This window comes from Kockiozyma suomiensis, assembly GCF_038497685.1.
Source record: "Kockiozyma suomiensis strain NRRL Y-17356 unplaced genomic scaffold V2V93scaffold_12, whole genome shotgun sequence".
Classification (NCBI taxonomy): Eukaryota; Fungi; Ascomycota; class Lipomycetes; order Lipomycetales; family Lipomycetaceae; genus Kockiozyma; species Kockiozyma suomiensis.
Genome location: NW_027117675.1, coordinates 452,747 through 477,919, shown reverse-complemented (window position 1 = coordinate 477,919; position 25,173 = coordinate 452,747). Strand labels below are relative to the sequence as shown.

General features: G+C 43.1%; 13 protein-coding genes and 1 non-coding gene across 14 annotated transcripts; 8 read left to right on the top strand and 6 right to left on the bottom strand.

Moving 5' to 3' along the window:
* Nucleotides 1-190: 190 nt before the first annotated feature.
* On the top strand, nt 191-1,972 carry V2V93DRAFT_327247 (uncharacterized protein; the record flags this gene model as incomplete). The annotated part of the gene is made up of 5 exons (XM_066907554.1): nt 191-598; nt 681-1,214; nt 1,271-1,360; nt 1,419-1,510; nt 1,576-1,972. 5 exons carry the CDS (start codon nt 191-193, stop codon nt 1,970-1,972), a joined length of 1,521 nt encoding a protein of 506 aa, XP_066764326.1.
* A 613-nt stretch (nt 1,973-2,585) lies between these two features.
* On the bottom strand, nt 2,586-3,931 carry V2V93DRAFT_381958 (RIO1 family-domain-containing protein; the record flags this gene model as incomplete). Its single annotated transcript, XM_066912131.1, has 4 exons — nt 2,586-3,177; nt 3,234-3,612; nt 3,667-3,811; nt 3,869-3,931. 4 exons carry the CDS (start codon nt 3,929-3,931, stop codon nt 2,586-2,588), a joined length of 1,179 nt encoding a protein of 392 aa, XP_066764325.1.
* Nucleotides 3,932-4,246: 315 nt separating this feature from the next.
* On the top strand, nt 4,247-5,793 carry V2V93DRAFT_373912 (CTLH/CRA C-terminal to lish motif domain-containing protein). The gene is made up of 3 exons (XM_066911106.1): nt 4,247-4,461; nt 4,515-4,642; nt 4,703-5,793. The coding sequence occupies exons 1-3, from the start codon at nt 4,341-4,343 to the stop codon at nt 5,624-5,626; spliced, it is 1,173 nt and encodes a 390-aa protein (XP_066764324.1). The 5' UTR covers nt 4,247-4,340; the 3' UTR covers nt 5,627-5,793.
* V2V93DRAFT_373909 (small-subunit processome) lies at nt 5,727-6,809 on the bottom strand. Its single transcript, XM_066911105.1, has one exon. The coding sequence runs from the start codon at nt 6,573-6,575 to the stop codon at nt 5,772-5,774; it is 804 nt and encodes a 267-aa protein (XP_066764323.1). The 5' UTR covers nt 6,576-6,809; the 3' UTR covers nt 5,727-5,771.
* On the top strand, nt 6,719-7,190 carry V2V93DRAFT_373908 (uncharacterized protein). Its single transcript, XM_066911104.1, has 2 exons — nt 6,719-6,862; nt 6,927-7,190. The coding sequence occupies exons 1-2, from the start codon at nt 6,754-6,756 to the stop codon at nt 7,109-7,111; spliced, it is 294 nt and encodes a 97-aa protein (XP_066764322.1). The 5' UTR covers nt 6,719-6,753; the 3' UTR covers nt 7,112-7,190.
* V2V93DRAFT_373907 (uncharacterized protein) lies at nt 7,122-7,749 on the bottom strand. Its single transcript, XM_066911103.1, has one exon. The coding sequence runs from the start codon at nt 7,716-7,718 to the stop codon at nt 7,203-7,205; it is 516 nt and encodes a 171-aa protein (XP_066764321.1). The 5' UTR covers nt 7,719-7,749; the 3' UTR covers nt 7,122-7,202.
* On the top strand, nt 7,750-10,332 carry V2V93DRAFT_349396 (uncharacterized protein). Its single transcript, XM_066907952.1, has 2 exons — nt 7,750-8,175; nt 8,233-10,332. Exons 1-2 carry the CDS (start codon nt 7,920-7,922, stop codon nt 10,107-10,109), a joined length of 2,133 nt encoding a protein of 710 aa, XP_066764320.1. The 5' UTR covers nt 7,750-7,919; the 3' UTR covers nt 10,110-10,332.
* A 61-nt stretch (nt 10,333-10,393) lies between these two features.
* V2V93DRAFT_t53 lies at nt 10,394-10,482 on the bottom strand. Its single transcript has one exon. It is a non-coding gene; the product is annotated as a tRNA-Val (tRNA).
* Nucleotides 10,483-12,314: 1,832 nt separating this feature from the next.
* V2V93DRAFT_66471 (uncharacterized protein) lies at nt 12,315-13,876 on the top strand. The gene is made up of 2 exons (XM_066912755.1): nt 12,315-12,970; nt 13,038-13,876. The coding sequence occupies exons 1-2, from the start codon at nt 12,425-12,427 to the stop codon at nt 13,707-13,709; spliced, it is 1,218 nt and encodes a 405-aa protein (XP_066764319.1). The 5' UTR covers nt 12,315-12,424; the 3' UTR covers nt 13,710-13,876.
* Nucleotides 13,877-14,280: 404 nt separating this feature from the next.
* On the top strand, nt 14,281-15,470 carry V2V93DRAFT_373895 (thioredoxin-like protein). Its single transcript, XM_066911102.1, has 3 exons — nt 14,281-14,515; nt 14,573-14,813; nt 15,114-15,470. The coding sequence occupies exons 1-3, from the start codon at nt 14,388-14,390 to the stop codon at nt 15,165-15,167; spliced, it is 423 nt and encodes a 140-aa protein (XP_066764318.1). The 5' UTR covers nt 14,281-14,387; the 3' UTR covers nt 15,168-15,470.
* On the bottom strand, nt 15,393-17,314 carry V2V93DRAFT_373885 (uncharacterized protein). The gene is made up of 10 exons (XM_066911101.1): nt 16,953-17,314; nt 16,792-16,885; nt 16,705-16,736; nt 16,628-16,640; nt 16,477-16,565; nt 16,363-16,410; nt 16,260-16,312; nt 16,174-16,194; nt 15,983-16,114; nt 15,393-15,873 (listed from the first exon to the last, which is right to left on the bottom strand). The coding sequence occupies exons 1-10, from the start codon at nt 17,027-17,029 to the stop codon at nt 15,626-15,628; spliced, it is 807 nt and encodes a 268-aa protein (XP_066764317.1). The 5' UTR covers nt 17,030-17,314; the 3' UTR covers nt 15,393-15,625.
* Nucleotides 17,315-17,420: 106 nt separating this feature from the next.
* Nucleotides 17,421-19,471, top strand: V2V93DRAFT_373879 (uncharacterized protein; the record flags this gene model as incomplete). Its single annotated transcript, XM_066911100.1, has 1 exon — nt 17,421-19,471. A coding segment is annotated over exon 1 (1,579 nt), but the record flags the coding sequence as incomplete, so codon positions are not given.
* A 223-nt stretch (nt 19,472-19,694) lies between these two features.
* Nucleotides 19,695-22,922, top strand: V2V93DRAFT_373875 (rab-GTPase-TBC domain-containing protein). The gene is made up of 5 exons (XM_066911099.1): nt 19,695-19,835; nt 19,916-20,033; nt 20,092-20,292; nt 20,348-20,546; nt 20,604-22,922. Exons 1-5 carry the CDS (start codon nt 19,801-19,803, stop codon nt 22,634-22,636), a joined length of 2,586 nt encoding a protein of 861 aa, XP_066764315.1. The 5' UTR covers nt 19,695-19,800; the 3' UTR covers nt 22,637-22,922.
* V2V93DRAFT_387981 (uncharacterized protein) lies at nt 22,671-25,114 on the bottom strand. The gene is made up of 5 exons (XM_066912315.1): nt 24,966-25,114; nt 24,823-24,889; nt 24,689-24,765; nt 24,508-24,631; nt 22,671-24,455 (listed from the first exon to the last, which is right to left on the bottom strand). The coding sequence occupies exons 1-5, from the start codon at nt 25,010-25,012 to the stop codon at nt 22,980-22,982; spliced, it is 1,791 nt and encodes a 596-aa protein (XP_066764314.1). The 5' UTR covers nt 25,013-25,114; the 3' UTR covers nt 22,671-22,979.
* Nucleotides 25,115-25,173: the final 59 nt, after the last annotated feature.

Sequence of the window (25,173 nt, the reverse complement as noted above, 5' to 3'; positions counted from 1 at the left end):
ATGCCCCGACGCAGAGTTAAAAATCTTGCACCCCTGGCTGATTGTTAGTTTAAATTCATTAAAAGAATTATTCGATATTATTATCTCTATATCTTTTATATCTGGACGTGATTTTATTATCATACTGCTCTTGAACTGTTTAGTCGTCAGTGGCTGCGCTAGACTGCCCGATCTCATCTTGTTTACCACCATGGATTCCTCCTTCCCTTCTGAGACTACACAATTAGCTGCTCAGTATTTTGCTCATCCGGGAGCATACAGTGCAACAAGTTCTCAAGTTCAAGGCGCACTTCACTCGCCTGCGAACCCATATCCTTCGACAATAATGGCTTCGGATAAACCTAGCGGTTATATGCATCAGGGACCAGGGCATTTGTCTACCCCAATATATCCACCTGGTATGCCGATGCCCTTGTATTCAATATACCCCGGATATTCTTCTTTGCCGCTATCTCCTGTCGATCTGTATTTTGGTCACCAAGGTCAAACGGGACTTGCAGGAGGTAATGGATACGCATTAGCGATTCAGCAGCAGGCTGGTATGGCCTTTCCTCAACAGTTTGTGCCAAATAATAGACCTGCAAAATTTGACCGGTGGGTGAGCTACGATAATAGTCAGGTAACAGTTATAAAAGCTTTTTATTAACCAAAGCCCGCCGACACTTACTATCTGCATATAGAAAGAATTGAAAGATTCTCGTCGACCCGGAAATCCCGTTACTCATTACCAGCCTACCAGGCAGAAAAAGATGAATGAGAATAGGGTGGTGAACTCTGGAGGCGCAAGTGTACGAAACAACATGGTCTTGAGACAGCTAAATGTGAACAGGGGACCGCTGAGCTCTGACATTTCGAAATCTCCAATTCCTGCTGCCTCTGCCGAAAACGAGCAAATTGCGGGTAATGAGGACTTTCCGATTCCAGTGGCTATTTCTCCCCATCCTGGAGTTATTCCTTTTTCTATAGACGAGGCTTTGAAAAATCCGCGAAAGACAACCAATGTCTACATCAGAGGGCTCGCGCCTACTACCACTGACGATATATTGTATAAGATTGTAGCTCGGTTTGGCTCTGTATCTACTGCAAAAGCTATGATGGACAACATAACTGGGCTTTGTAAAGGATTTGGCTTTGCTCAATTTCAAACGGAGCAGGAAGCAAAACAATGTATTTGTGGACTTGCCGAATACGGATACCAGACATCATTCGCAAAGGTATGTCTTGATATTTTGTTCTGGCTCTATGTTCTGGTTGTCTAACTTGTGAACAGCAATCGTTTGCTTTGAGGCTGAGAGAGCTTCAAGACCAAGAATCTACCAACATATATTTTTCCAACATTCCCCGCCACTGGGATAAGACTGTCAGTTTATTTGAGAATTTATATAATTCTTTTTCTTGCTAAAGTGACCATATTACAGGAGTTCAAACAGCTTTTGGAATCTTACTCTGTCGTTTCTTTGAAAGTTCTAAGAGATGGTCATGGAAACAACCGAGGTGTCGGTTTTGCTAGGTAACTCATTAGATATATGATTCCTGCTCCCACTGTCGCGACTAACTAGTACTGATTGGTGATAGATTCACAAGTAGAGAAGGAGCCGAAATGGTAATCAATAAGTTCAATGGTCAGCCGATCGGCGAGGGAGGAACTCTTATTCAAGTTCGCTTCAGTGACACTGAAGCTCAAAAAAAGCTGAAGCAGATTACCGTGAAGAAGCGTAACTGGAGAGCACAGGAATATCACTTACTAGCTGCTCAGCGGGCTGCCCAGGAGTTTTCTACTCCTTATACAGCCGTTTATCCTATAGAATCGTCCTCTCAGCCCGTACAGAGTTCGCAATACGGTAAAGTTACTGATGGCTCTTCGTATGAGGGCAACGCGTCCCGCACATCTTATCAATCTGCTCCAGCATACATATGGCACCATTCGTCTGACAATGAGCAGATAAGTATTACAGAGTACGCAATTAGTTAACTCCATGACTCGTCATGTGATTATGATTTACCTTTTTTGAGTATCAATCGGATTAGTAGATTTGTATTAACATTACTTGTCATGCTCCAGGTCACAAGCTTACGAAAGTGTCATCAGCGTTAGCGACCGTTCGCCGGAATCTTCTTCAATGGAGTAGAATGAGTACCGATATAATTAACAAGGGCCTTAATATTGTAATTGTAGCTTACAAGATGAAACTGAGAAGCTAACTTCTGAATAGTCATTACACTATATCATTTTTCTGCTAGCTTATTTCGCCGTTTTCGCTTTTGCCGTTATTATTTTTTTTTTATCTGTCGGGCACTCTGATTTTACTTTTATGCTTTGAAATCGTTATTAAGCAGCTTTATAGCATGCTGGCCAGTATAACATTGGTTGCTTTCTTGTCGATCTTGTCAAGTGGTGATACATGAGTGATATCTTCTGATATTATTTTGCGTCTTCAATTCCGATGGACTGTTTTCTGCGTTGATCTTGCGACGGGCATACTGCTGCTTGCACTATATTTTTCTATGCCTCAAATGAATTTATTTAATAAGCCAATCTCCAAACTCCCTATTCATCTTTAACCAGTAACTGCATTTCTGTCAAATTAGTACTTTGTTGTATACTTCTCATCCTCGTGTTGTTCTTCCTCTTCTGCTTCTTCGTCATCTGCTGCTTCGACCTTTGCCTGTTCGTCCTCGTCTTCGTCTGCATTCCCATGATCTGTGTCGTCGCTTTCTGAATCACCATTTGAATCCTCAAAATCAGACTGGCTTCCAGCGGCTAATGACTGTTCACCTTTTTCTCGAGATTCTGCAATTGCTCGCTCAAAATCTTTTACAATTTTCTTGCTAAATCCGGACGCTTGCACTTCAATATCTAACTTCCCAATTCTCTGCACGTCCTTCTTGAAATCAGGAGCATCTTCAGCAACGTACCCAAGTTTTTTCTCAAAAAATCTTCGAATACAGTCAACATCTCTTTTGAAATATCGTTCAGCATCGGCATGATCAACAGATACACACTGCGGAAAGTCAATAACGACAAACTGTGCATCATCAGATGGCGGGTTGTCAAGAATCATGATGTTAAATTCATTAAAATCGCAATGAATTAGACCATGGTTTGCTAAGCGTACGATGAATAACATTAGAGATGAATAAAGAGTCGAAGGATCTTCGTGCGACGACAGCTGACGCCTATATAAAGGGCTGTTAGCAAATGAAAACCGTAAATGAAATATGAATACACTAACAAAGGAAATCCTGGAATAAGCGACATTACTATACAGTGTCGTGATTGGTCAACTGGCTCAGGAACCGGGAAGCCGTTATCGTACAAGGCCTTCATGAAGGCGTATTCTTTCTGTGCAGCCAGCCGCGACAGATACATCCATGAAGCTGATTGCCTATTTCGCAAATAATCTCTATTGTTTTTCACACTTCTAAAAGATATTCGACCGAGTCTGTGTATTTTTAGAACTCTTTTGTGGGATCGCTCGTCGGCAACGACATAGATATCTGATTCTTTGCCGACGCCGATCTGATTTCCAACTGAATATATAGTCTTTCGGTTCGAAAAAGCTTTGATTGCAAGATAATCATAGCCGCCATATGTCAATCTATAACCGTCGTCTATGATGATGGTAAAATTAGATAAATTCAGTAAATTAAGAGATCGATACGTACAGCTTGCGTTCTTTACACGAGCGATCAGATTGGCTTTTGCAAGCTCGGATATGCAATTTCCCACACCTGATCCGCCGCGGAGACCAGAGATCTGAGTAATGAGAGTAGTAGGTACAACTTCGTGATTTTTCGATCCCATCTCCGTCTATTATAGTCTTAGCTACCGGGTCGTACAAATGAACAGAGAACGTAAGAAACTTACTGCAGTTAGGACACGAAAATCCTCGCTTGTTAGATATCGCATCGCAGCAGTATTTAACTTCATTATGACTGGATCGTGGGCGCCGAAAAGAGTTAAAAAAATAAACAAAAGGTAAACAATTTATAGAAAATAATGTAATTATAACTAAAAATTTTCTGAACAAGGAATCAGGCGGCCAGAGAATTTCTACTGGCTCCCAAATCGAATTTGCAATAAGTTGGGATATTTTTTCATAAAAAAATTAGTGAGCTTCAGCAAAATGTAATTAGGTTTCAATATACGTGATGTTAGGGGTTCAAAGTTACAAGACCCTTAGATTGTTATTGCGGCTCAACCCCAGGACCACAGTGACGGTAATAATCCTTTAATTCATGAGCATCTGTCTGTAATTCCACGGTTCGACGTACGGCTACAGCTTATACAGAGGCATTAGTCTAATCTAGTGTGCCATACGAGATTTGGACAGCTAAGAATGTATTCTATTACCAAAGAATTTGGTAGACTCCAGAAAAGTGGTGATTTCGGAAATTATGTGACGGAAATCGATCAGCTGCTAGAGACTCTCAGCAAGGCACGAGCTACGATTGATTCTGGTATGTGACATGTCTTGTAAAGGCTATTTGAATTTTTTTTTAACCCTAGGAAGCTCCCCAATCTCGGCGCGAGCTGTTAGCTATCGTGAAAAATAGTTGTTCAAACCTAGTAGAGAAAACCGGGAATATTCAGAAAGATATTCACGGCTCGTTGAGTAAATACTCCAAAGCCCTAGATAAGGTTATATCATCATGGCTTATCTCTGCGTATGACTGCTGCTAACTTTTCACTTGCGGGCAGAAATTTAAGATAGATGTTGAGACAGCTTACAATCGGTCGGCGTTTCCTGATTCGAGTAAGATTCTGCTTGATCGCGCAATCGCTATGCACTTGATTCGTGAAGGGCAGTTTTCTGTTGCCGATAGTTTGATTCAAGATTCTTCTTTGGATATTGCGGAAGCTATTGAACTTGAGTTTATAGATATGTATCGAATCCTAGCGGCTCTTAGAGGACGTGACCTGAGACCGGCAATTGCTTGGGCAGCAAGTAAGCGAGATCAACTGACGGCATTAGGTAGCAATCTTGAGTTCAGCTTACACAGTTTGCAATTTATTCATTATTTCACGATGACTACTGATGAAGTTACTGGCTTGCCAGTGAATGGGCAGCAAATGGCACTACAATACGCAAAGGAGAACTTTGCGCCGTTTGGGGAGCGATACTTAGGAAACATCTCGAAGCTCATGTGCGCCTTCTTATTCAAGTCGAATCTAGAGAAATCACCATATGTAGACCTTTTCTTGGCACCGACCGCTTGGGATGATGTCGCGCGGTCGTTTACAAAAGAGTTTTGTTCGTTGCTTGGATTGAGCTCTGAGTCGCCATTATATCTGGCTGCAGCTGCAGGAGCTATTGCCTTACCGACGCTGCTTAAGGTCGGTACAATTATGAGAGAGAAGCAGACGGAGTGGACGAGTGAAAACGAACTGCCAGTTGAAATCCCACTTCCAGAGAATATGTTCCAGTTTCATGCTATATTCGTGTGTCCCGTTTCGAAAGAGCAGACTACGGATGAAAATCCGCCAATGATGATGCCGTGTGGACATATTGTGGCTAAAGAGAGTTTAGCTCGAATGAGCAAAGGAAATCCAAATCAAAGGTTTAAATGTCCTTATTGTCCAAATGAGAGTATACCAAACCAAGCCATTCGGGTTTATTTTTAATAAATCGTCTCTCACAATTTTGAGTCTGTTTGATCCAGTTTTTCTAAGTTCTAAGGTCTATTTGCAAGATGGGCGCTGGGAGTTTTATTTTCATATATTATATTTCGCATTTTAAAATTTATTTTGATTATAACGTGAAAATTGATTATCGTTTACGCTGATTGCTCCATTTCCAAACAGCTTTCCCATCTGGCTTCACTATTTTCTTTCGAGGTCCTTTCCCAAGTAGATTTTTCTGTAGTTGCGCTTCTTTTAAAACCTCTTCGATCTGAGACCTTCGTTGCTTACGTTGGCTAAGTTGGGAAAGTAAATCCTCTTGATATTTCGTTGGCTGGCTATTTAATTTTTTAGCGGTTGTGTCAGTCCTGGGAGCGCCAGTAAAAGAGTCAGTGAACACGGTATGATTTTTTTTCAATCGGCGAGATTTCTTGTCTTGTGTCATGCGAGCCTTATTCGATTTTTGTGTCTGATCTTCATCTTCATCCAGGTCGCTATAGTCGTAGTCGGAATCTTGATATTCAGCGTCTGAAGAGTTTGATTCTTGATCTGCCCATGCGCCATCGGTAAATGCTAACTGAGATATCAATTTTTCTATCGCTCTCTGTTCCTGCATTAGGAGAGTGTTGAGATACCCAGCGTCTTGAGTTCGCAGTAGCTTCATTTGCTCTGCCGTAAGAGCAACAGATGATTCTCTACTTTGTTCCCGCATTCCTCGAGATCCAGATGCAGAGAAGGTCTTTGATGAATACATTCCAAAATAAAACTCATCTGGATTCCTGGCTTGCGCTTTTTCTCGCAATATTTTGATTCGTTTTTCTTTCGAATGATAATCCTGTGCTCGGAGAACGTAATCCTTGTGCTTCTCGAGGAGACCCCATTTTCTCCGGTTAGCTGGTTGAGACCGCTCGCGGTGCTCTTTGTGCTGAACAGCAAATTTTAGAGAAGACATTTTGAGCTTTTAGAGGGAATATAAGCTAAACAAAGACGAAGTGGAGGAAAGTAGTCTGGAGCTTTAAGAGAAAAGATTTCCACCATAGGAGAAAGCCGCACGGGCAGAGTAAGTGACCCAGAACTTGTGTCAAAAGTTGCCGACTAACCTACTCTATTGCCACCACGACGAGACCGCGATGTCTGCAAAGCCAGTGCCTGTGTGGGTGCTATCGTCAAAGGATGAAACTGAGGCATCAAAGCGTCAGGCTGCGTTTGCTCGGGAGCAGTGCCGTAGTGTGTTGGAAGGTAAGCTACGAAGGCCGCAGCGACAAAAAGGCAGAGGATGATTGACTAACTGAGAAATAAACAGCGTTTACGCATTGTCAATCTGGAAGGCTACTGACGACAGGATGGGTCTGCAAGGAGCAGAAGAATGACATGATGGACTGCATGCTATATTATATGCAGCCAAGATTTCGAGACCAGTTTGTGGATCAGGTCATTGAGGAGAAGAAGGCTTTGAAGGAAGCGGCAAAGCAGGTATCTACGGCATAGAAAGATTGACCAGATATGACAAATTGTACATAAGATTATAACGGTTAATATACATAATACATGGAGTTGCAATCATGAAGAGCGTGCTCGCTTAGGGTCGGGAGACTCTTCGTTGTCGTCGTCGTCCTAGGCGTGGAGGAGATTTAGTGGCACTATAGACAAAAACACGATGTAAGCTAGAGATACGTACAGGAAGCTCGGCAAGCTCTTCATCAATATCCCAGTCCTTTGCAGTCAAGCAGTACTTCTCCGGCGGTAATCGCACAGTGCTGGAAGTAGCGATGTGGGGAAGTGGCCTACGGTTGCGCTCGTGGGCGAGTTCGAGAAGCAGCTCTTTTGGCGGGGAAGGACGAAACTGGTGATTGAGACGCGCCGCAACAGCCAGACGTACGTCTTCAACAGAGAGGGAAGACGATGCAGTAGCAGCAGCATGGTCGGAGTAGAGTAGGGCGTCTTCGAGGACAGATGCTGAGTAGCGGAAGGCGAAGTCCATGAGCTGAAGAGGCACACGTTCGTGATAATGAGCGATGCCCTGCGCAGCAAGTATAAGATGTAATACACGCGCGTCACGCGGAGTCGACGATCCGAGCTCGTCGCTGTCTTCCATCACACTGGTTGATAGATTGTTGAAATACTATAATCTCAGAGACACTGGTCAAACTCGCTGAGCTGAGTGCATTGCATATATTTCTTGCTTCTGTGCACTTGTGCTGTCCCAACCGCCCCGTCCTCGGTCTCTCGGATTCTCTCTTCCATCGTCAATTCTCTAGCCTACCGCTCAGAGTACTCGCTGTGCTCGTTTGCAGTTATGGCCGAGCTGCTTTCGCCTGTTTTCCAGTTTGCGAACTTGCCACGGCAGGGAATTCTCGCGTCAGACGGGAACAACCCTACTATTGAGCCTGCTGAGCGTCCAACAACCACATATCTTCACCCACAGCTTCGCATCATCCACCCTACTACCCACTTGCTACCCTGCGTTGCTAACGCCTCCGTCGAGCTGTGCCCGGATGACAACAAAATATTTTTTTTTGGCGGCTTTGAATTTTTAACTAATACCGATGAAAGTGTGTCCGCATCATCCACCTATTTTTTGTCTCCCAGTAGCTAACTAATATATCAAGTTTTCAACCAGATCATTCTCATTGACACCCAAAATTTCGAGTGTACTTATGTTAGCAATCCTCAAGGTACCGTGCCTTCTGGTCGCCATGGTCACACGGCTACTTACTGGAAAGACGGCAAATTGATAATTTTTGGCGGCGAAGACGAGAGTGGCTCATGTCTGAACGACCTCTACGTATATGACATCCGCACCGAAACCTGGTCTCAGCCAGTCACTCACGGCATCCGCCCTCGAGGACGTTCTCGTCACGCTGCATGTCTTTCCGAATCCCGCTCTCTTCTCTATATTTCCGGTGGAATCCGGCGTCACAAAGTCCTAAGCGACATCTTTTGCATCGATCTTGACACCATGACCTGGAGCAGTTCTCGTCCATTTGTTCCCCGCTACGATCACGCGGCCACAGCATTTGCAGAAAAAGTCTGGATATTTGGCGGGCTTTCTCAAGATATGGATCGTACAGCTGGTATCGTCTGGTTTGACCTTAGCTCTGCAGCGACCGCCTCTCTTGGCTTTACCGAGGATTCGCTCTCTGGCGGTGAGCGCGCTGATGATAGCAAACTGTCTCATTCGCGTCGTACATCGAACAGCACTGTCACTGTATCAGATACTCATATTCGTCGGAGTACACCCGGCCCAGATAAACGTATTGGAACACATCTGTATGCGTTTCTCGGCTCAGTTGTTGTCGACATCACTACAAATGGTCCGGCCGCCAGAAAAAGAACGAGAACTTCTATTTCATGCTTTGATATGGTTGAGATGCGTTGGCGTTCCCTTGCCGATCAAGACTCTGCAAGCCATGTTTTTTCTGATGCTAGTAGTTGGTCTTACGTTGCCTTTACCGGCACAACGGTTTATTTATTAGGAAGCGCGCGATTGCATGGGTCCGAGGATGTTCTTTTCGATGCTTTGCATATTGATTTACGATACTTTGGGCTCTCGTCTAAGCACACTGTGCGTTCTTTAGAGAATGTGCTGATTGTAAATTCTTCCGACGGTAAAGTCGTTCTTCCGCCTGGCTCGCTGAACGCGGATATGGAAACTCTTTTAGAAGACAACGAGACTGCCGACTTTACCATCACAGCATTTCCTGACGAAGCTGATTCCTCACCAAATGGCGAACAACTAATCTCAAAACCGATACTAGTCCACACTGTGATTCTTCTCGCTCGTTGGGAGCATTTCCGACGTCTTCTTAACACTAAAATGCGTGAATACCACGGCAAAAGCATGCACATTCCCGAGAAATACTCGACGGTCTGCGCTCTGATATACTACATATACACAGATACAGTACCTTTCAGTACAGATGTCAGTTCTATTGCCCGTCTACTAGTTATGAGTAATATGTATGCTCTGCCGCGGCTACGTGATATTTGTATAGGTCGTATTCAAGACAATTTTGATGCTGAAAATGCAGCTCTTTTCTGGCAAAGCGCGCGAATGGCAGACGAGAGTGTCTTGCGGACAACAGCGGCAAGATTCTGTCTTCGTCATTGGGGTCGAGTAGTTCGATCTGCTACATTCAAATCACTCTCAAAATCTTCTATGGTAGAGTTATGCGAGGAAATTGATATCGAAGGGCAAGTAGTCGGTGGTCAACTTGAAGATGATGGCAAAGGCAACAACAGTAGTAGCTCATTTTTGGCTCGTCCGAAGAGTGTGTTTGCATCCACCGTCGCTGCTGACGATGATAATGATGACGATTTCAACTATGCGAATGCCGGTGAGTTCTGGGAATATGAGGAAAGACCTGAAACGCCAGAGACGCCAACGTCTGAAACGCCAATTCCAATTGATATGTTTGGTGACCATGACGATTCCGGTGATGTCTATGACGATGCTATCATGACCGAAGCTGAAGATAATGAGTAATTCATTTGTAATTCATATGCTTCTCAAAGCAGAGCGCATTCGTGGCTCGCAAAATGCTTTTGGGCCTAGATTTGGATATTTGGTACAATATAAATCTAATACACAGATGTAAATATAACATTACATTTCGAAAAATTCTCTGTAAATGAATCTCTCAGAATAAGCAGAATAAGCAGAATAAGCAGAATAAGCAGAATAAGCAGAATAAGCAGAATAAGCAGAAAAAGCAGAAAAAGCAGAAAAAGCAGAAAAAGCAGAAAAAGCAGAAAAAGCAGAAAAAAAATTGATCCAACCGCGAATCGAACGCGGAACCTCCTCGGATTTCTGCTCACGATTGTGAACGAGACGTGATAAACCGTTACACCACTGGACCAAGGCATAGAGTTCAAATCGAAACTGACATTAACAGCTTGTCCATTTTTGGTCAGGTGACCGGTTAATAAGTGTTTTCTTTATAATCGTCTCATTCGTCTTATTTATAAATTAGATACAATGTTAGTTAAAGCACACTAAAACCACTGATTTAAATATGCTTTGTTAGGTGTTCTATGTCTGTGTTCGCATTACTGTTACTTGGGTGCAGACTATTATTGACCTTAAAGTTCAGGTTGTCAAATATGGAGAGAGCAACACGATAGAAACGGTTGAACTTATACTACGTCTCGTCCGACGGTACTGACGTGTCAGTCGACTTATATCACGGCGAAAGATTTGTTCCCGGTTACATACAGAAGTGAAACGATTATGAGAGGATTAGTTTAACGGGTCATCTGGGCCAACTAAGGCTGTGCTGTAGTCTTTTGCAGCCGTGGGAAGCGGAGCAGCGTTAACATTGTCAGCATGTAATGTTTGGCCCCAGGCTCAAACAGGAATCCGACACTGCACTCTGTTATTCGTATACCTTTCAGAAGTTGAAATAGCTGGAGGTATATGAGTACTACATCGTAGATGAGTATTTGATCGGTAATTGTAAATCTACGTTGACAAGTGCACGTTTTAAAGAGGCTGGCTACAACTGAAAAGGCGCCGATCATCTTGAATCCGCTCTCGCTTCCTACGACACTATTCTCTCCATTAATCAGACCTGTCAACCAGTTTCCCTCGCTATCTCGACAAACGCTGCCATCGCAACTCTCAGTCTCAGAACGCTATTTTACTTTCTCCGGTCGCATTCCAGATCCTCACATCGCGGCTTTGAAATCCCGCTTCGGATTGTGATCAAAAAGACACCCGCTCATTGCTCCTTCTGCCGCAGCGTCGAATAATGCGACTCCAGCACCCAAAGCTTCCTAGGCGCTCATGCGCTTATGCGCCGGCTCTGGTGCCCATCTCAAAAACATGAGGTTCAAAATATTGAAATACGGCTCCAAAAAAATGAAGGTTTGAGATAGAGTTTAGAAAAAGTTAAAGTCTTAACCTAACTGAATTGATTCTTGTTAAAATGAAGAATAAATATGGGAGGTTGACGGAAAAGAATAAATGTTTTGATGGTCCTAAAAATTTTTGCTATTGGCAGTTGACCTGTATTGAAATAGTATACTGATAAGGATAGCCAGCCAAGCCACTCGCATAATAAAAAGACGATTCGGCTCGTAAGCCTTGCATTAAAGATTTCATCGCTACAGACTTTAGACTTTAGAATAGGGTTTAGTCAGCTTGATCTGCTTACTATAACTATATCGTAGTTAGTGTAGTAGTTGACAAAAAGATGGTCAAGATGGCTACAGATGATTATCTGTGGGTTTGTTGCTGTTACGTTCTTAAGCATGTGCCATATGTCAATATATGTACAATTTGTGGCGTGTGCATGAGCGTGGTGGGTAATCTGTAAGTGGCGAAGCCGGTTTAGTAGTAAGAATAATTTAGTTGGTAGACCAAATGATATCAGCAGTCAACTTACAGAAGTGCAAGAAGTAGAGCTAAACGTTTACAACGATATTTCTTTTTCTGGAAAAAAAGAGAAAATTGTTATTTTAAGATACGACAGAGAGTCAGGATTAAGAACTCCAACAGCCGCGACTGACCGCACCCATCGCTGAAGCGCTGCAATTTCGTTCTGCTTCTGATCAGGGGAGTAACTGATTTGTCTATCCATTTAATTTTCGTTGGTAAAAAATATGTTAATTTAAGTGGTCAACAACTAAAGAGTAAGTTTTAAAATAGTGGCTGTAATTAAAAGCTGGCCACGCTTAATGAAAAATGAAAAGTCCCAACGCTTCACGATCAGCCAGCACCTATTGGCCCATACTTGTAAAGCCCAGGAGTCTGTGGTGCGAAGCATCTCAGAGTCAAGGGTGGCTTGATTAGACAAGAATATGATTAGTGACCCAGAATTTCCGCTACTGAGAGCGCAGGGTCTCTATGCTTCTCAAATAATCGGAGACGGCAACTGTCTCTTTCGTGCGCTCGCTGACCAACTTTATGGCGATCCAGATCTGCATTTCTCAGTTCGTCGAGATATTGTTGATTTCTTAAGAAGAAATAGAGAACAATATATTGGATTTCTACCGGCAGCGCTTATAGCAGCTACTGGTCGCAAAAGCCAACGACGCGCCACCGCAGTCGCATCAGCGAATTCGGCAGCTCGCAGTTCAACGCAGGTGACTGACAAAACGTGGGACTCTTATCTTGAGAATATGAGCAAGAACGGCGTTTATGGTGACAATCTAGAGATTGTTGCTTTTGCAAAGCGATTTAAAGTCGACGTGAAGATACATTTGACTGACTTCGCGTATGTTGTCTCTAGTGGAGAAGGGCGAGCGACAAAGTTACTGCATATCGCATATCACCAGTGGGAACATTATTCATCGATAAGGAACCTTGAGGGGCCTCATTCTGGACTACCGGAAGTACAGGAAATGGTAAGTCAATATTATAGTAAATCTGATCTTGTTAAAAAAACACTTACAGACTAACACATGCGAACAGTTAATTAGTCAATCTGAATCAGAGAAGCTGCTGGAGTCACATAAATACTGCCAACCGTGGATGGAGAAAGTGGTTTTGTCGTCAATACCAGATCCCGAAACGCCAGAAGAGTTGTCACGAGTGCGAGATGCAATTGAGAAGTTTAAAGGGGATGTTAATCAAGCTGTAGATTTTCTCTTTGACCAACAAATGAAAGAGGACGATGAAGAAAGCAGAATGAGAGATGCTAGTTTTGCAAACAGTTCTACCAGCTTATTAACTGATACAAATTCAGAGAATAGCTCCGCTCCAAACTCTCCTGCTAGACACTTGCTAGCCATGGGATTGCAAACTCCTCGAGGCTCACAATCACCATCATCTTCGCCTCCTACAGACTCAGGCACAGAAATTCCTGCAGAGATCTCGCAAGATTCGGCCGCTCGTCGATCAGGGCGCTACGCTACCAGGAAACAAGTCGTTCTCAACCGCCTTTCTCAGACGGCTCCCAAAGCCAAGAGGAAGGAGACTGCGCGAGAGCGCAAAGAACGTCAAAAACGCGAGTCGAAGGAAAGACGTCAGCAGGAGCAGCTCATGAAAAATCGTGAGGAACTAGTTGAAAGGGGTGTAGGCGTTGCAGGCGTTGCAGGCGCAAATATGCAGCCTGTTTCAACGTCAAAGATCGTTTATATTTGAGGTGACTGAGTTTTAAACGTTGCCTGAGTTTTTGTGTTGGATTATAGCTGTTTGCTTTTATTTTATTTTTTTTCTTGCACTGGGTACACATTCGGGGATCTGCATAACAATGACTAGGGGTTTCTAGTTACAAGGAATGACACTGCTATCTATTGCTTTTGTGATTTTAACATGCATCGAGTTTTTCTCGGATTTAATGATAATGGCATATGTGATTTTCAGCGAGTAGGGATTCTGTACATATCTGCACGTTTTGATTTGACTGTAGCCAGGATAGTGAATACATAAGGCGCTACGTTGCGTATACTTGAAATTTTTCGGGTCTAGTGACCCAATGGTTCGAACAGGCTCTGAATTCTGGCTTGTTCGAGAATGTTGCCGTTATGTTTTGTACGATAGCTTAGGCACCTACAGGTGGCTTAGCAGTTGGTAAGCATTGTGAAGTAATCTACAAAGCATCTGATTATGAATAATTGCCACGCTACGTCATCGCAGCCAGTGCTGCGCCACCTGACAAATACGGTCCAGCCCCGTACAGCATATCTAGTAAATAAATAATACTTATAAAGCACTAAATGCAATTTCCTGAAGCTTTTAAAGTCTCAAAGACAAAGCAAGTGCGGTACCAGGGCTACTTAAGGCACTCAGTCGCCCTGCCACGCACCGATAAATACTTCTATGGCTGCTCGATACCTGGCTCACTCCTACAGTTCCACTCTCCGCCGCCAATTGCCTTCCTTCTCTACTACTTTCGCTCGCACTTTTCGCACTTCATCCAAAGCAAATATGATTAAGGACATTAAGAGGTAAGGGGTGCTTTCGTTGCTGCCTGATTTCAATTGTATATGCTAACTCGTCTCTAGCATCGACGAGTTCCACACCGCCATTGCCGAGGACAAGATTACCGTCATCGACTTCTACGCCACCTGGTGCGGACCCTGTAAGGTCATTGCCCCCAAGGTTCACGCCTACTCCGAGGAATTCACCGAGGGTATCCAGTTCTTCAAGGTCGACGTCGACGAGGTCGCCGATGTCGCTGCTGAGGTCGGAATCCGCGCTATGCCCACTTTCATGCTTTTCAAGAACGGCCAGAAGGTCAAAGAGGTTAGTATCTCTTTCTATATTTATTCTGAATGTCATTCGTTTGGCGCGTCCACTGCGACTTGTTTACATTGCGCCGAAAGACTGGCGTAGAATTCGTGGGTTTGATGTGGGTTTGATTTGTGAGCAGGTTAGGGTCTTTTGTAGTTTGTGGCACGACGGAGATTTCTGCGATAATACGCAGAGATTAAAGTCTGTTCACTTCAACGCAAATAACTTTAACTCACAACACTTCAGACGCCATAGTTCTGATTCTTCTGTCAGTCAGTGATATAGCCGGATTTTGCTAACTATTGTACTTAGGTCGTCGGTGCAAACCCTCCTGCTTTAAAGAGCGCTATCACTAGTGCTCTCTAGGCTATTCTACCCCTAATGGCTCTTTCCAAACTAGAACTTAAAAAAAAAAAAAAAGGAATTATTTGATGTATTTTGATTCACGTAGCAATCAATTAGTCTTATTTAGTTTACATTAGCAATTTGTGTATTGGAGCGATAAACAAAATCGACCGTCTCCGACTTTGGTTGGGACCGCGCTCTACCGACTCTTATCTAATAGGTTTTGTAAGTGTTTTTCCAATCAGGTTTTAAGGGTGTTTTAGTTTTATTGTATTCTCTTGACTATATATATGACATTGGCATAATCTAGTAATTTGAACATATTTTTAGCTTTAGTTTTCACCTAGCTAAATTATTATAATCATTTACATAAAACAGCGTAAAGTATTGCGAGGAAATTGAATATAAATAACAGCTAAATAAAAGGTACAGGATTACTGTCGTTACTGTCGAGGATCTTTGAAGAGATCAAGTCTCCACTAGAAGCCAGAGTTTGATCGGATGCCTGTAGAATGAAGTCGGTGAGCAAGATCATCCGGTGAGCCAGTGCCGCTACTTGACCTTCCTCTGCGCCAGGTGCTTGGCGTAGGCATTACATTCTGAATCGAAGCAAGTGGCCGGCGCGCTGGCGTGCGCTGCGGATTCACTATTCTCCCAGTGACTCCTCCGCGCGCAGAAGGAGGCTCATTGTTCAACTGTATCCTACTCGGGGTCGCAGCTGGAAATACTAAAAATTAGCATGCACAGTCAGTCTCGTTTCTGTTCATCATCATGCTAATAATATTCATTTGCCATCTCAAAGAATTATAGACTACGTGAAATAATCATGCTCATACCTCCTGCCAGCATCTTGCGCTTTAAATGCTCATACAGACCCTGAAGCTTTCCAAACTGCAAATTCTTGTCTTGCAGAGCATTCGAAAGTTCATTGTTTTTCTTTTCCAGATTTTCTTTGTCCCTTCGAAGTACTAAGAGAGCAGTCAACATATATTGGTAAATCATATCTTTGTTTCTGAGTCATTCATACCATTCATTCTATCCAGAAGCCCTGCAAGATAATTCCTAGTCAGCCATTTAGTAATATGGCAAAGATTAAATTTGTGGAAAATCGACCTGATATTTCGGTATTCGCGTCATTGGCTAGCTTTTCAAGATATTGCTTCAGTCTATGCTACGGTCAGCCGGCAAGATTCACATGATAAAACATAAGGTATACCTGTTGTTTTTATCGACCAGATTCTGGGAATTATGCTTTTGAAACATTCTAAATTTGCAAAGACCATCAATATATTTTTGGATCATCGACATCAGTAGATAGAAGACCACAAACATTTCTAGGGAGCACTGGTAGGTCCAGAATGATAGTGCACGATTAGCGATGTCACTTATAACAGCAGGACTCATTCCTGCGAGGACGCTCTATTTAAGTAGCATATTAATACACCTGATAATCATTGATATTCAATATCTCAAGTTCTTGCCGATCTATAACCACTGAAACATTGAAAACATAAGTCAGCCGTTTAAATTAGCAGCGTAAAGTCATCCTCAGTCATACTCTGTCGGATTCAAAATAGTTGCAACCACGTCCTAATAGCAATCTTTTAATGATATGCATCATTATGAGAAAATGAATGATAGTTACTTCAGGACCGTTTAAAAGAGTCTCACAGATAGCACAAACTCTGGGCTCGTTTGAACCAAATAACATGTTAGCACAACCCGAGCAAAAAATGTGCCTAACAGTCAAACAATCAGCTTTCAAATAATGTAAAACGAATAAGAATTAGATCTAGGCAGACCAACCCGCAAGTGGTAACGACAGCTTGTTGCGCGAGCCCCGCTCTGCACTTAAGGCTATTGCAGCGAAGAACTAAATCCATTGAAGATATGTGTAGTTCTTAGACCTAGATAAAGTAAATGGTCATAAACCTCTTTTGATAATCCAGTCCAGTTTTTGCTATGTAATCTCGAAGTAAAGCTTGAGATTGGTGGTGTCACGCTCCGGCAGCGTGGCTTTGCGACGTAAATAAAGCTCAAAATAAGCTCAGAATGAGTTCAGAATGTCAGAATCCCTTTTCAAATACAGTATAACAAGTCTATTTTATAAGTTCTGGTATGAAATGTGACCTGGTCAACAGTCAGTGATTACAACAAAGCTACTGAATTTGTTGCTCTGGTGTCTGAAAGCGGACGCTAATGGGATTTAAGGTTTCGCTACTGGCGACGACTACCGTCGAACCCTAGCCGTATGTCCCATGCCAGGAACGGATACAAACCAGCCTTCACTCAGCAAAACCACTTCTTGCTGCGCAGAAATAACTGAGTCTCCTCATTTCTGGCCTTCATTCTTTTTTAGCTTATCTATTCTCTGGATTTTTTGGATTTTTTGAATTTTACTTTGCTTTAATCTACGCCAAAGAGTTTGTTATCAAAGATTTTGTCGCCGAGGTACACGACGACTCTCACTAGTGGATCATTCTGATTTGGCACTTCACACTAATTTTCGGCACTTCACACTAATTTCCTCTGCTCAAGCACTTTCGACAGAGCTACTTCCTGATCTATTGCAATTTTATCGAACAAATAAGGTCGAATCAGAGGAGCATGGTTCTGGGGTTTTCTCGTGGACAGTTGAACACAGCCAGTGTTGAGGACGCACAAGAGGGTTCCGATCGCAGTATTGGAATGAATGACGGCACAGCACAATATTTCCATAGAGCTATCTCTTACAACAAACAAAAAAATTCATCTACATCGGACAATTCTGCTGTTCTCTCACAACAAAGAGTTGCTCGTGATATACCTAGCAGTCAAAGAGCACAACTAGCGCGCGAGGACACCAGTAGCGCACGGGACTTTTCTGGTCAGCCGATGCTGCTGAAATCAAATAGACGAGATGGATTTGCCCAGTCATTGCGAGCCCTAAAATTGCGGAATGTCGACATGATTAAACCAAATCCGCGACTACGATTCCAATATGAGCCCACTCAGCGTATGATGGTTCCTATAGATCCATACAAAGACGCAAAGTGGCTGCAAACTTCCCAGTTACAAGATGAGCAAGGCGAAAGCTTTTCTGATAATTTAGATGCGCATGAAATTAAAATTGCGATGGATAGGGATAAGAAAGGCTTGCCAATTTATTACCAGCCTGCTCTTAATTCGGCAAATCAGCGGACAGCTCCGAATGAAGGCAATGATCCTGGAGATCGACGAGAAGGCTGGCCATGGCGCGATAGTAGAGAATTAAAAAATGTTGAATCTGCTAGAACACATGACGCACAGCCTACAGAGCGCTTTCAGACTACGGACGAGATTGGCAGTAAACCGCGATCCATACCAGAAACCTCTCTGGATGCCGATGACTCGATTAGGGAGTCAATCTATCAATATAATCATTTTTCAGCCAAAAAGAGTGACCGCGAATTAAAATCGCGATCTCGACGACGGGTTCCTCGTTATCAGGAAGCAGATATGTCCGCTGATTCATCCAGACAAGATTCTGAAGAGTCGTCTATAACGGATATCCCGCGCCGCGATGTGAATTCAGATTTTGAAAGCGACGCTGGAATTATTTTAACCACTGCATGGACAAATCATTTGAAAAGAGCAACTGCCAGTCGTATCAAAGCTGAGCAAGAAAAGAGACTGATGGAGCTCAATGTGTGGCCAGCTGACTACAATCAGAAGCCTGCAACAGAGGATCGACCAGAGAGCTCATATTCAGAAGAAAATAGTTCTGGATCCGAGAGTTCATATAAAAATCCGACAGTCGTGGAGTCTGATGTGAGCTGGCATTCTGATCAAAGCATGGAGCGTCGAAATTGCAGTCTCGGTACTAAATCGAGTACGTTAACCCCTGAAATCTCTGGTTCTAGCGACAACGATTTAGATAAGACGCCTTTAGCTAGAGAACGGATTCAAAAAGCTGCTGCCTTCAAATTGCTCAGAGTGAGCAAGCTAGCTGAAGAACCAATGCCTGATGATGACATACCATTCTTAGGCCGCAAGCGACAATCCGTATTGCACTCCAAAAACACTAGTCTGGCTACGGTAAGCACAGAGGAGTTGTATTCAGACAGTGCCGACGAGAATTATCTATATGATAGTGGCATGCTCGCACGCCGCGCTCGCATCGTAAGACAGTCTCAGCCTGACCATGGATTTACAGCCGAAAGAGTGAGTTGATAATTCTCTTCTACTTTTTTTGAAGTTTTTGTGAATCTTCAATTAGTTTGTTGTAATAGTTTACTGTAATCTGCTCTCTTCTAAAACAAAATACCAATATTTTCTGTAGCATAAAAATCAATAAATATGTTGCTACAAAAGTTAATTCAGAACAGCATACTCCGGCTTGAGAATTCTTTGAAAGTACTTCTTTCTTTGCTGAGTTATCAGATCATTCGTTGCTATCTGATGCCACTCGCTTATACTGACCCAAAATCCGGGCTCGCTTTGTTATGGCGTAATATGTTTCTGACCCAAATAGGATACCGACCCGTCGTTGGGACATCCTGATGACGCTTATCTTTCTATGCAGCAGCAACGTTCTTTGCTTACTAGAACTTGTTTCCGCTTCTCAGACTGGATAAGGCTTGGTTTATTGAGCATTTGGATCAAAGGCAGTCTGCCTGGCAAGAGAGGAAGATATATGGATTTTAAACCTCAAACAGTAGATCAGACGAGGTATGTTGCATCTGAAAACATGGAGGACCGGCTAACGAGCTATTTCATTATTCACTTGCTAACCTGACTTCTTCAAACAGGACGTTGTGGAGGAAGATAATCAACAACAATGCCTTTTCTTCTCTGACTGCGTTGAAGTCGTCGGTTATTAATGGCAGCTCAATCTGCGACGACTCGTTGCGCTCTGTCGTCTGGAAGGTATGTTTTGCCATCTGCGTAACTATTTCAACTATTATTCTACTTACAGATAAATTAGCTGTTTATGTTGATGCCAGATCTTCAACCTGACACGTGGGGCACAATTCAAACGTCCGAGCGAGAAAAATATAACGCACTCAAGCGTACATATCTGGCTTTACATCTCAAACGAGCTCAAGAAACAGCTGGGTTGCCAGTCGAAGAAAACGAGGAAATCGAAGATATCAATGTCGTGAATCCTTTAAGTGTAGATGAATCGGTGCGGACATTTTTATATCATATTATTATTATAGCTAAGCTAACATCTTCGTAAGAACCCCTGGAAAACATTTTGGAAAGATGAAGACCTGAGAAAAGAAATTCTACAAGATATTGAACGCACTTTTCCGGATATTGAATATTTTAGAGATCCAAAAGTGCAAAACACAATGCTAGATATCTTGTTTGTTTATACGAAAATGAACCCAATCGTCAGTTATCAGCAGGGCATGCATGAGCTTCTTGCTCCTATCTGTTAGTATATATTTGTTAAGACATACTGGAATATTACAAAATCTGATTGTAATTTAGTTTATGTTATTTCACAAGATGCGCTGGCTGTGCCTGCCGAAACCCCGGACGAGGGGGATAAACTGATGTACGATACATTATCTGCTTCTTATATCGAGCATGACTCTTTCACCCTATTCAACCTCATTATGAAAAATGCCTGGGAATGGTATGCGGCCATTGGTAAGACAAAGGTCTCAGAAAATGGTCGTGTGATACCTCCTATTGTTATCAAAGCTCGCAAAATTCAGGAGCAATATCTGCGAAAGGTCGATCCTGAGCTCGAAAAGCATCTCAGAAGTCTTGACATTGAACCACAGATGTGGGGTATTCGTTGGATTCGTCTGCTGTTCGGCCGAGAGTTTGGATTTTCTCAAATGCTGTCAGTCTGGGATTGCCTATTTGCCGCTGATGGTCACTCTTTGGATATCGTTGATTTCGTGTGCGTGGCTATGCTTCTGCGAATTAGGGATCAGCTCTTGCTTGCTGATTACACTGGAGTGCTCACTTTACTTTTACGATATCCCGTTGACGATTCTATGACTGCTAATTCATTCATTGAGGATGCACTATATCTCCAGGCTCACTGTACTGCCGCTGGAGGCCGACGAATAATAAAGCAATACTCTTTTTTGATTGAAGAGGAAGTCTTGGATTCTCAACAGCCTCTCCAAATCGTGAACGGAGGTCTTACTCCTTCCATGTCTCGCAGCGAGTATCAACGCCGCGCAATAATTGCTGCTAATAATGTGGAACAAAGAATGCAAGGTATTGCCAAAAACGTTTACGAATCATCAGAGAAGTGGACTGGTGATATGAATAAGTTCGTCAGGCAGAAGGTTCAGGACGCCCGAGTCCGAGCCGAAAAAGCGATTCAGAGCGGAGGTGTCCATTACCTTACTGCCGAAAACTCGGGAATCAGAGCCATGCCATACACACCACAGAAAATTACATATGTTAATGGGAACGGAAGCGGGGGGATTGCTAGAAGTCGGGCAAGTCTTGCAGCTGCTCAAGCGGTAGTGAAAACCAGACCACGTCCCGGGTCTTCGGCTGGTAATTCGTTTGATGAAGCAGAATACACTCGCGAGCGTAACGAGGCTCTTGCAGAAGTCCTAAGCACGAGCTTAGCGGTATTTGATGAAAGTAACGTTGAAGGCTCGTCGAAGTACAAGGAAGCTATCGAACGAATTGAATACGTTCGGAAATGTCTGCTTTTTGAGGATATGCGCGTGGCAAAGAAATACAAGCAACCTATAGGAGACAGTTTTGCAATTGCTCAACCTGAGAAGAACTATGCATCCTCTTCGTCAGCGAATCCACTGAGCAATGGCACCCGAGAAGTTTCATCTTTGCAGCCAGTCGCCAGTCGCCCGATATCGCCTGTTAGAGTCCCTGTTGCAGTCCCAGCGGCCCCGCCTCGGATCGGAATGCCTCGTCCAATCAAAAGCCCAGCTCTAGGAGTTTCCAATGGGGCCACCAGAGGTCGCTCGGCAAATTCATCACCAACTACTAGAGCGATTTCGAACTCCCCAAACCCAGGGTCTTTGCCAGATCCTCTGGCAGATTTCTCGTTGAATTCAGGCTCTGCGCCGTCTCTATCTGCACTCGAAAGTTCACAGTCTCGTCCTGTGTCTTCTGAGTATGCCAGATATAATAACTCGTTGAAAGAGCAGCAACCCAGTCAAATATCTCGTGAAGCAATTGATATGGCTAAAGCCATGCTGTTTGGATCTCTAGACGATAATGCCTCTTCCCCACCTTCTTCCTTATATTCCCCGTCTTCGTCACCTATGACAGCGTCTCCGCCTCTGTCTCTCTCATCGTCCATCAATGCATCTACTTCTGTGCATCCGGAATCATCAAACGATATCTCCAAGATCACAATTGGAGCAGCTAATCCACTGTTTAATAGCCCGCCACCTAAATCGACAAATACAGCAATCTTGTCAACCAGCTCAACTTCAAGTACTGCTTCAACTCTGTTTGGAATGTCTCCTAATTCGCCATCAGTTTCTGCTGAGGAGGCTAAAAAGCTACTTCTTGGACTATAATTCATTTTCTATAGAACTTTTTATCATTTGCATTGCATGGAAGTGACTACACATCATCGTACATTTTGATTGAGTTATAAACTTATTACATTTCTATTTGATTGAGAACTGGTTCATGTACTTGTACATAGCATATTAACGAAAATTGATGCCATCGTTGTAAAAAAAAAAGGATATAATTATCCACAATTGATTCAGTTGCCAGTTGATACATTCTTGTTGTGACTTCATGATTTTTATAGGCAAACGCTTTTAGAAATTTTCATAATCAGAATATTAAACAATCGAAAAAGAACTTACGCTACAAAACAAAATAAGTATTTCATATAAATATAAAATTTGTTTAAAGAAAAGGCTCAATGTTGAGCTCCAGAGCAGAACCGACGACTCCGGGAAGTTCGAAGTGCTCCAGAACCTCCGGATGCAGGATTCCAAACGATCCAATCTTGATAGTTTTGCTTGGGTCACTCCTCAGTCTGAAAAACACATCAGAAGCACGTCCCGGAAAAAAAGTCATATCCTGAGCTTCCTTGATGAAGTATCCGGCAACGCCTACATCAGATTCTTTAATCCAGCTGATGCGAAGCATCTTCATCACTCGGTCAAGCAGACCATGAACCGTCTCAAATCCAGAAGTTTTGCCAATGTACACGGCAGCCCAATGCCGCTGATTATAGGATTTCCTTTCGAGCGACAAATCTTTGAATGCGACATCAGAAACTTCAAAAATCTTGATAGGAAGAGAATGATTTCTATTTTCACGAATCGTCTTGAGCATTCCAGGAAGAAGGCTGGTACGAACGACTTGATATTCCAAAGTCTTGGGATTAGCAAGCTTCACTGCGGTCTCGCCATCGTCTGTCCGGCGCAAATATTTAAAGTTTTCGTCGTGCGAGCAGAGAATCAGAGGTAAGACCTCAGACCATCCCGTCATCGCGACCTCACGGCGGACAATATCAGCAACTTTGTTTAGCAAGAAAGGATCCCCAATGGTACCCGACTTGCCAGGAAATGTACGGGCTAGGTTATTAAATCCATATGCAATACCTGCATCCTCCATGATGTCGCACTGATGCAAGATATCAGGACGTGTGCATGGAATCGAGACATCAAGTATATTGCTATCTTTAGGATTCACCTTCGCCACTAGAGACATACGTGACAGTAAAGCGCAAACCTCCTCAGGAGACTGATCGAAACCACAGCAGCCATTAATGTACGATACCTCGGCGGTAGACTCACGCATAGAGATGTCCGGTGTAATTCTTGACTCGCCGTTGTGGGGCGACACGACTTCAACTGGCTCAATAGAGAAAGGTTCTGTGCAATACTCGGAAAACATTGCAACTAGCTGGTTCACAACAATCTCGACTTTAGTCTTATCAGTAGCAGTAACCTCAATAAGAACGTTTTTAGTGTCAAGAGTAATCTTTGAGCGTTCAGAGTTGATGATGGGCGGAAGCGAGCATACACGGCGCTGTGCATCATAAACCACTGGGTATACCGGTGAATTCCGGATAATGTGAAGAAAACGACCAAGATGTTTGTCGCCGTCATAAAATTTCATTAGCTCCTCGCCGTTCAGCTCTTTGGTCTGATTCAAAGGAACAAATTTAATATCAGTAGGTTTTAGAGCTTCGTAGGTGAAAGGAGCTTCAACAGTATCAAGATCGTGAGTTCCCATAGAGACAAGGGTACGATTGCGGCACAGGTTGTTGTGGAGCTTGTCCTGTAAGCCAATGAACGACTCATAGCGGCGAGGAGTGAAAGTAATGCCTCGGAGTACAGCGCAGGAGATATATTGGCGAATTTGAGCAGTCTAATCAAGTTAGAAATTTCGTCTTTGAAATGGGGCATCATAAGGAGCTCACCTCTGGTTTGACAATGAACTGAATCAACTTGTCGGGTTTAGTCAAAGTGTAGCTGGGAAGCTTTTCCCGACCAAGAAAAATGTTCAAAGCTCGGGCAATGCCTTCAAAACATAACATATCGTAACTAGAACAAATAAGAATCAACTCAAACAATTGTGGCGGATCATTATTTACCACATACCGATTAGCAGGTATCTCAATCTTGAGCTGTGCACGCTCTTGAACTCCATTGACAATGGGCAATTCGCCTTGTGAGGTCTGGTATTTGGTTAGAGCAGTCAATCAATCAATATCTATAAAAACTAAATATCATACATCCTCGTCTAGCTCAATTCCAAAGTCGAAACATAATTCGTCGAATTCTTCGGTGGTATACGAACGGCTGTACAAATGTTAGCAAAAGTTCAGGCATGATGCGAGCATAGCCAAGAATAATTTGCAGGAAAATAGCAACGTACCCCAATGCCTTGTAGAGATCCTCTTTGTCAACACCGACTGTGGGCATTTTGTCTATACAACTGTCTATGGAAATTGAGTATAATTTAAGACGGGTTGATAATTACTCAAACTGCGAATCGCAGTCAGAAGTGTCACCTAACCCATAACACAAATCTCTAATTAAATATTGAGATATGGCTAGATGGCCATCAGAGCAATTTGACGATT

Bases quoted from the DNA above. Each gene is read 5' to 3' on its own strand.
- V2V93DRAFT_373912 (XM_066911106.1), top strand. From the start codon at position 4,341: ATGTATTCTATTACCAAAGAATTTGGTAGACTCCAGAAAAGTGGTGAT. The intron at 4,462-4,514 runs GTATGTGACATG...AACCCTAGGAAG, and splicing joins ACGAGCTACGATTGATTCTG to CTCCCCAATCTCGGCGCGAG. The intron at 4,643-4,702 runs GTTATATCATCA...ACTTGCGGGCAG, and splicing joins ACTCCAAAGCCCTAGATAAG to AAATTTAAGATAGATGTTGA.
- V2V93DRAFT_373909 (XM_066911105.1), bottom strand. From the start codon at position 6,575: ATGTCTTCTCTAAAATTTGCTGTTCAGCACAAAGAGCACCGCGAGCGG.
- V2V93DRAFT_373908 (XM_066911104.1), top strand. From the start codon at position 6,754: ATGTCTGCAAAGCCAGTGCCTGTGTGGGTGCTATCGTCAAAGGATGAA. The intron at 6,863-6,926 runs GTAAGCTACGAA...AGAAATAAACAG, and splicing joins GTGCCGTAGTGTGTTGGAAG to CGTTTACGCATTGTCAATCT.
- V2V93DRAFT_373907 (XM_066911103.1), bottom strand. From the start codon at position 7,718: ATGGAAGACAGCGACGAGCTCGGATCGTCGACTCCGCGTGACGCGCGT.
- V2V93DRAFT_349396 (XM_066907952.1), top strand. From the start codon at position 7,920: ATGGCCGAGCTGCTTTCGCCTGTTTTCCAGTTTGCGAACTTGCCACGG. The intron at 8,176-8,232 runs GTGTGTCCGCAT...TAATATATCAAG, and splicing joins TTTAACTAATACCGATGAAA to TTTTCAACCAGATCATTCTC.
- V2V93DRAFT_66471 (XM_066912755.1), top strand. From the start codon at position 12,425: ATGATTAGTGACCCAGAATTTCCGCTACTGAGAGCGCAGGGTCTCTAT. The intron at 12,971-13,037 runs GTAAGTCAATAT...ACATGCGAACAG, and splicing joins TACCGGAAGTACAGGAAATG to TTAATTAGTCAATCTGAATC.
- V2V93DRAFT_373895 (XM_066911102.1), top strand. From the start codon at position 14,388: ATGGCTGCTCGATACCTGGCTCACTCCTACAGTTCCACTCTCCGCCGC. The intron at 14,516-14,572 runs GTAAGGGGTGCT...ACTCGTCTCTAG, and splicing joins ATGATTAAGGACATTAAGAG to CATCGACGAGTTCCACACCG. The intron at 14,814-15,113 runs GTTAGTATCTCT...TATTGTACTTAG, and splicing joins ACGGCCAGAAGGTCAAAGAG to GTCGTCGGTGCAAACCCTCC.
- V2V93DRAFT_373885 (XM_066911101.1), bottom strand. From the start codon at position 17,029: ATGGATTTAGTTCTTCGCTGCAATAGCCTTAAGTGCAGAGCGGGGCTC. The intron at 16,737-16,791 runs GTAACTATCATT...GATTGCTATTAG, and splicing joins CTCTTTTAAACGGTCCTGAA to GACGTGGTTGCAACTATTTT. The intron at 16,313-16,362 runs GTATACCTTATG...ACCGTAGCATAG, and splicing joins CTGGTCGATAAAAACAACAG to ACTGAAGCAATATCTTGAAA.
- V2V93DRAFT_373875 (XM_066911099.1), top strand. From the start codon at position 19,801: ATGGATTTTAAACCTCAAACAGTAGATCAGACGAG. The intron at 20,034-20,091 runs GTATGTTTTGCC...CAGATAAATTAG, and splicing joins TGCGCTCTGTCGTCTGGAAG to CTGTTTATGTTGATGCCAGA. The intron at 20,547-20,603 runs GTTAGTATATAT...ATTGTAATTTAG, and splicing joins TGAGCTTCTTGCTCCTATCT to TTTATGTTATTTCACAAGAT.
- V2V93DRAFT_387981 (XM_066912315.1), bottom strand. From the start codon at position 25,012: ATGCCCACAGTCGGTGTTGACAAAGAGGATCTCTACAAGGCATTGGG. The intron at 24,632-24,688 runs GTATGTGGTAAA...TATTTGTTCTAG, and splicing joins ATTGAGATACCTGCTAATCG to TTACGATATGTTATGTTTTG. The intron at 24,456-24,507 runs GTGAGCTCCTTA...TAACTTGATTAG, and splicing joins AGTTCATTGTCAAACCAGAG to ACTGCTCAAATTCGCCAATA.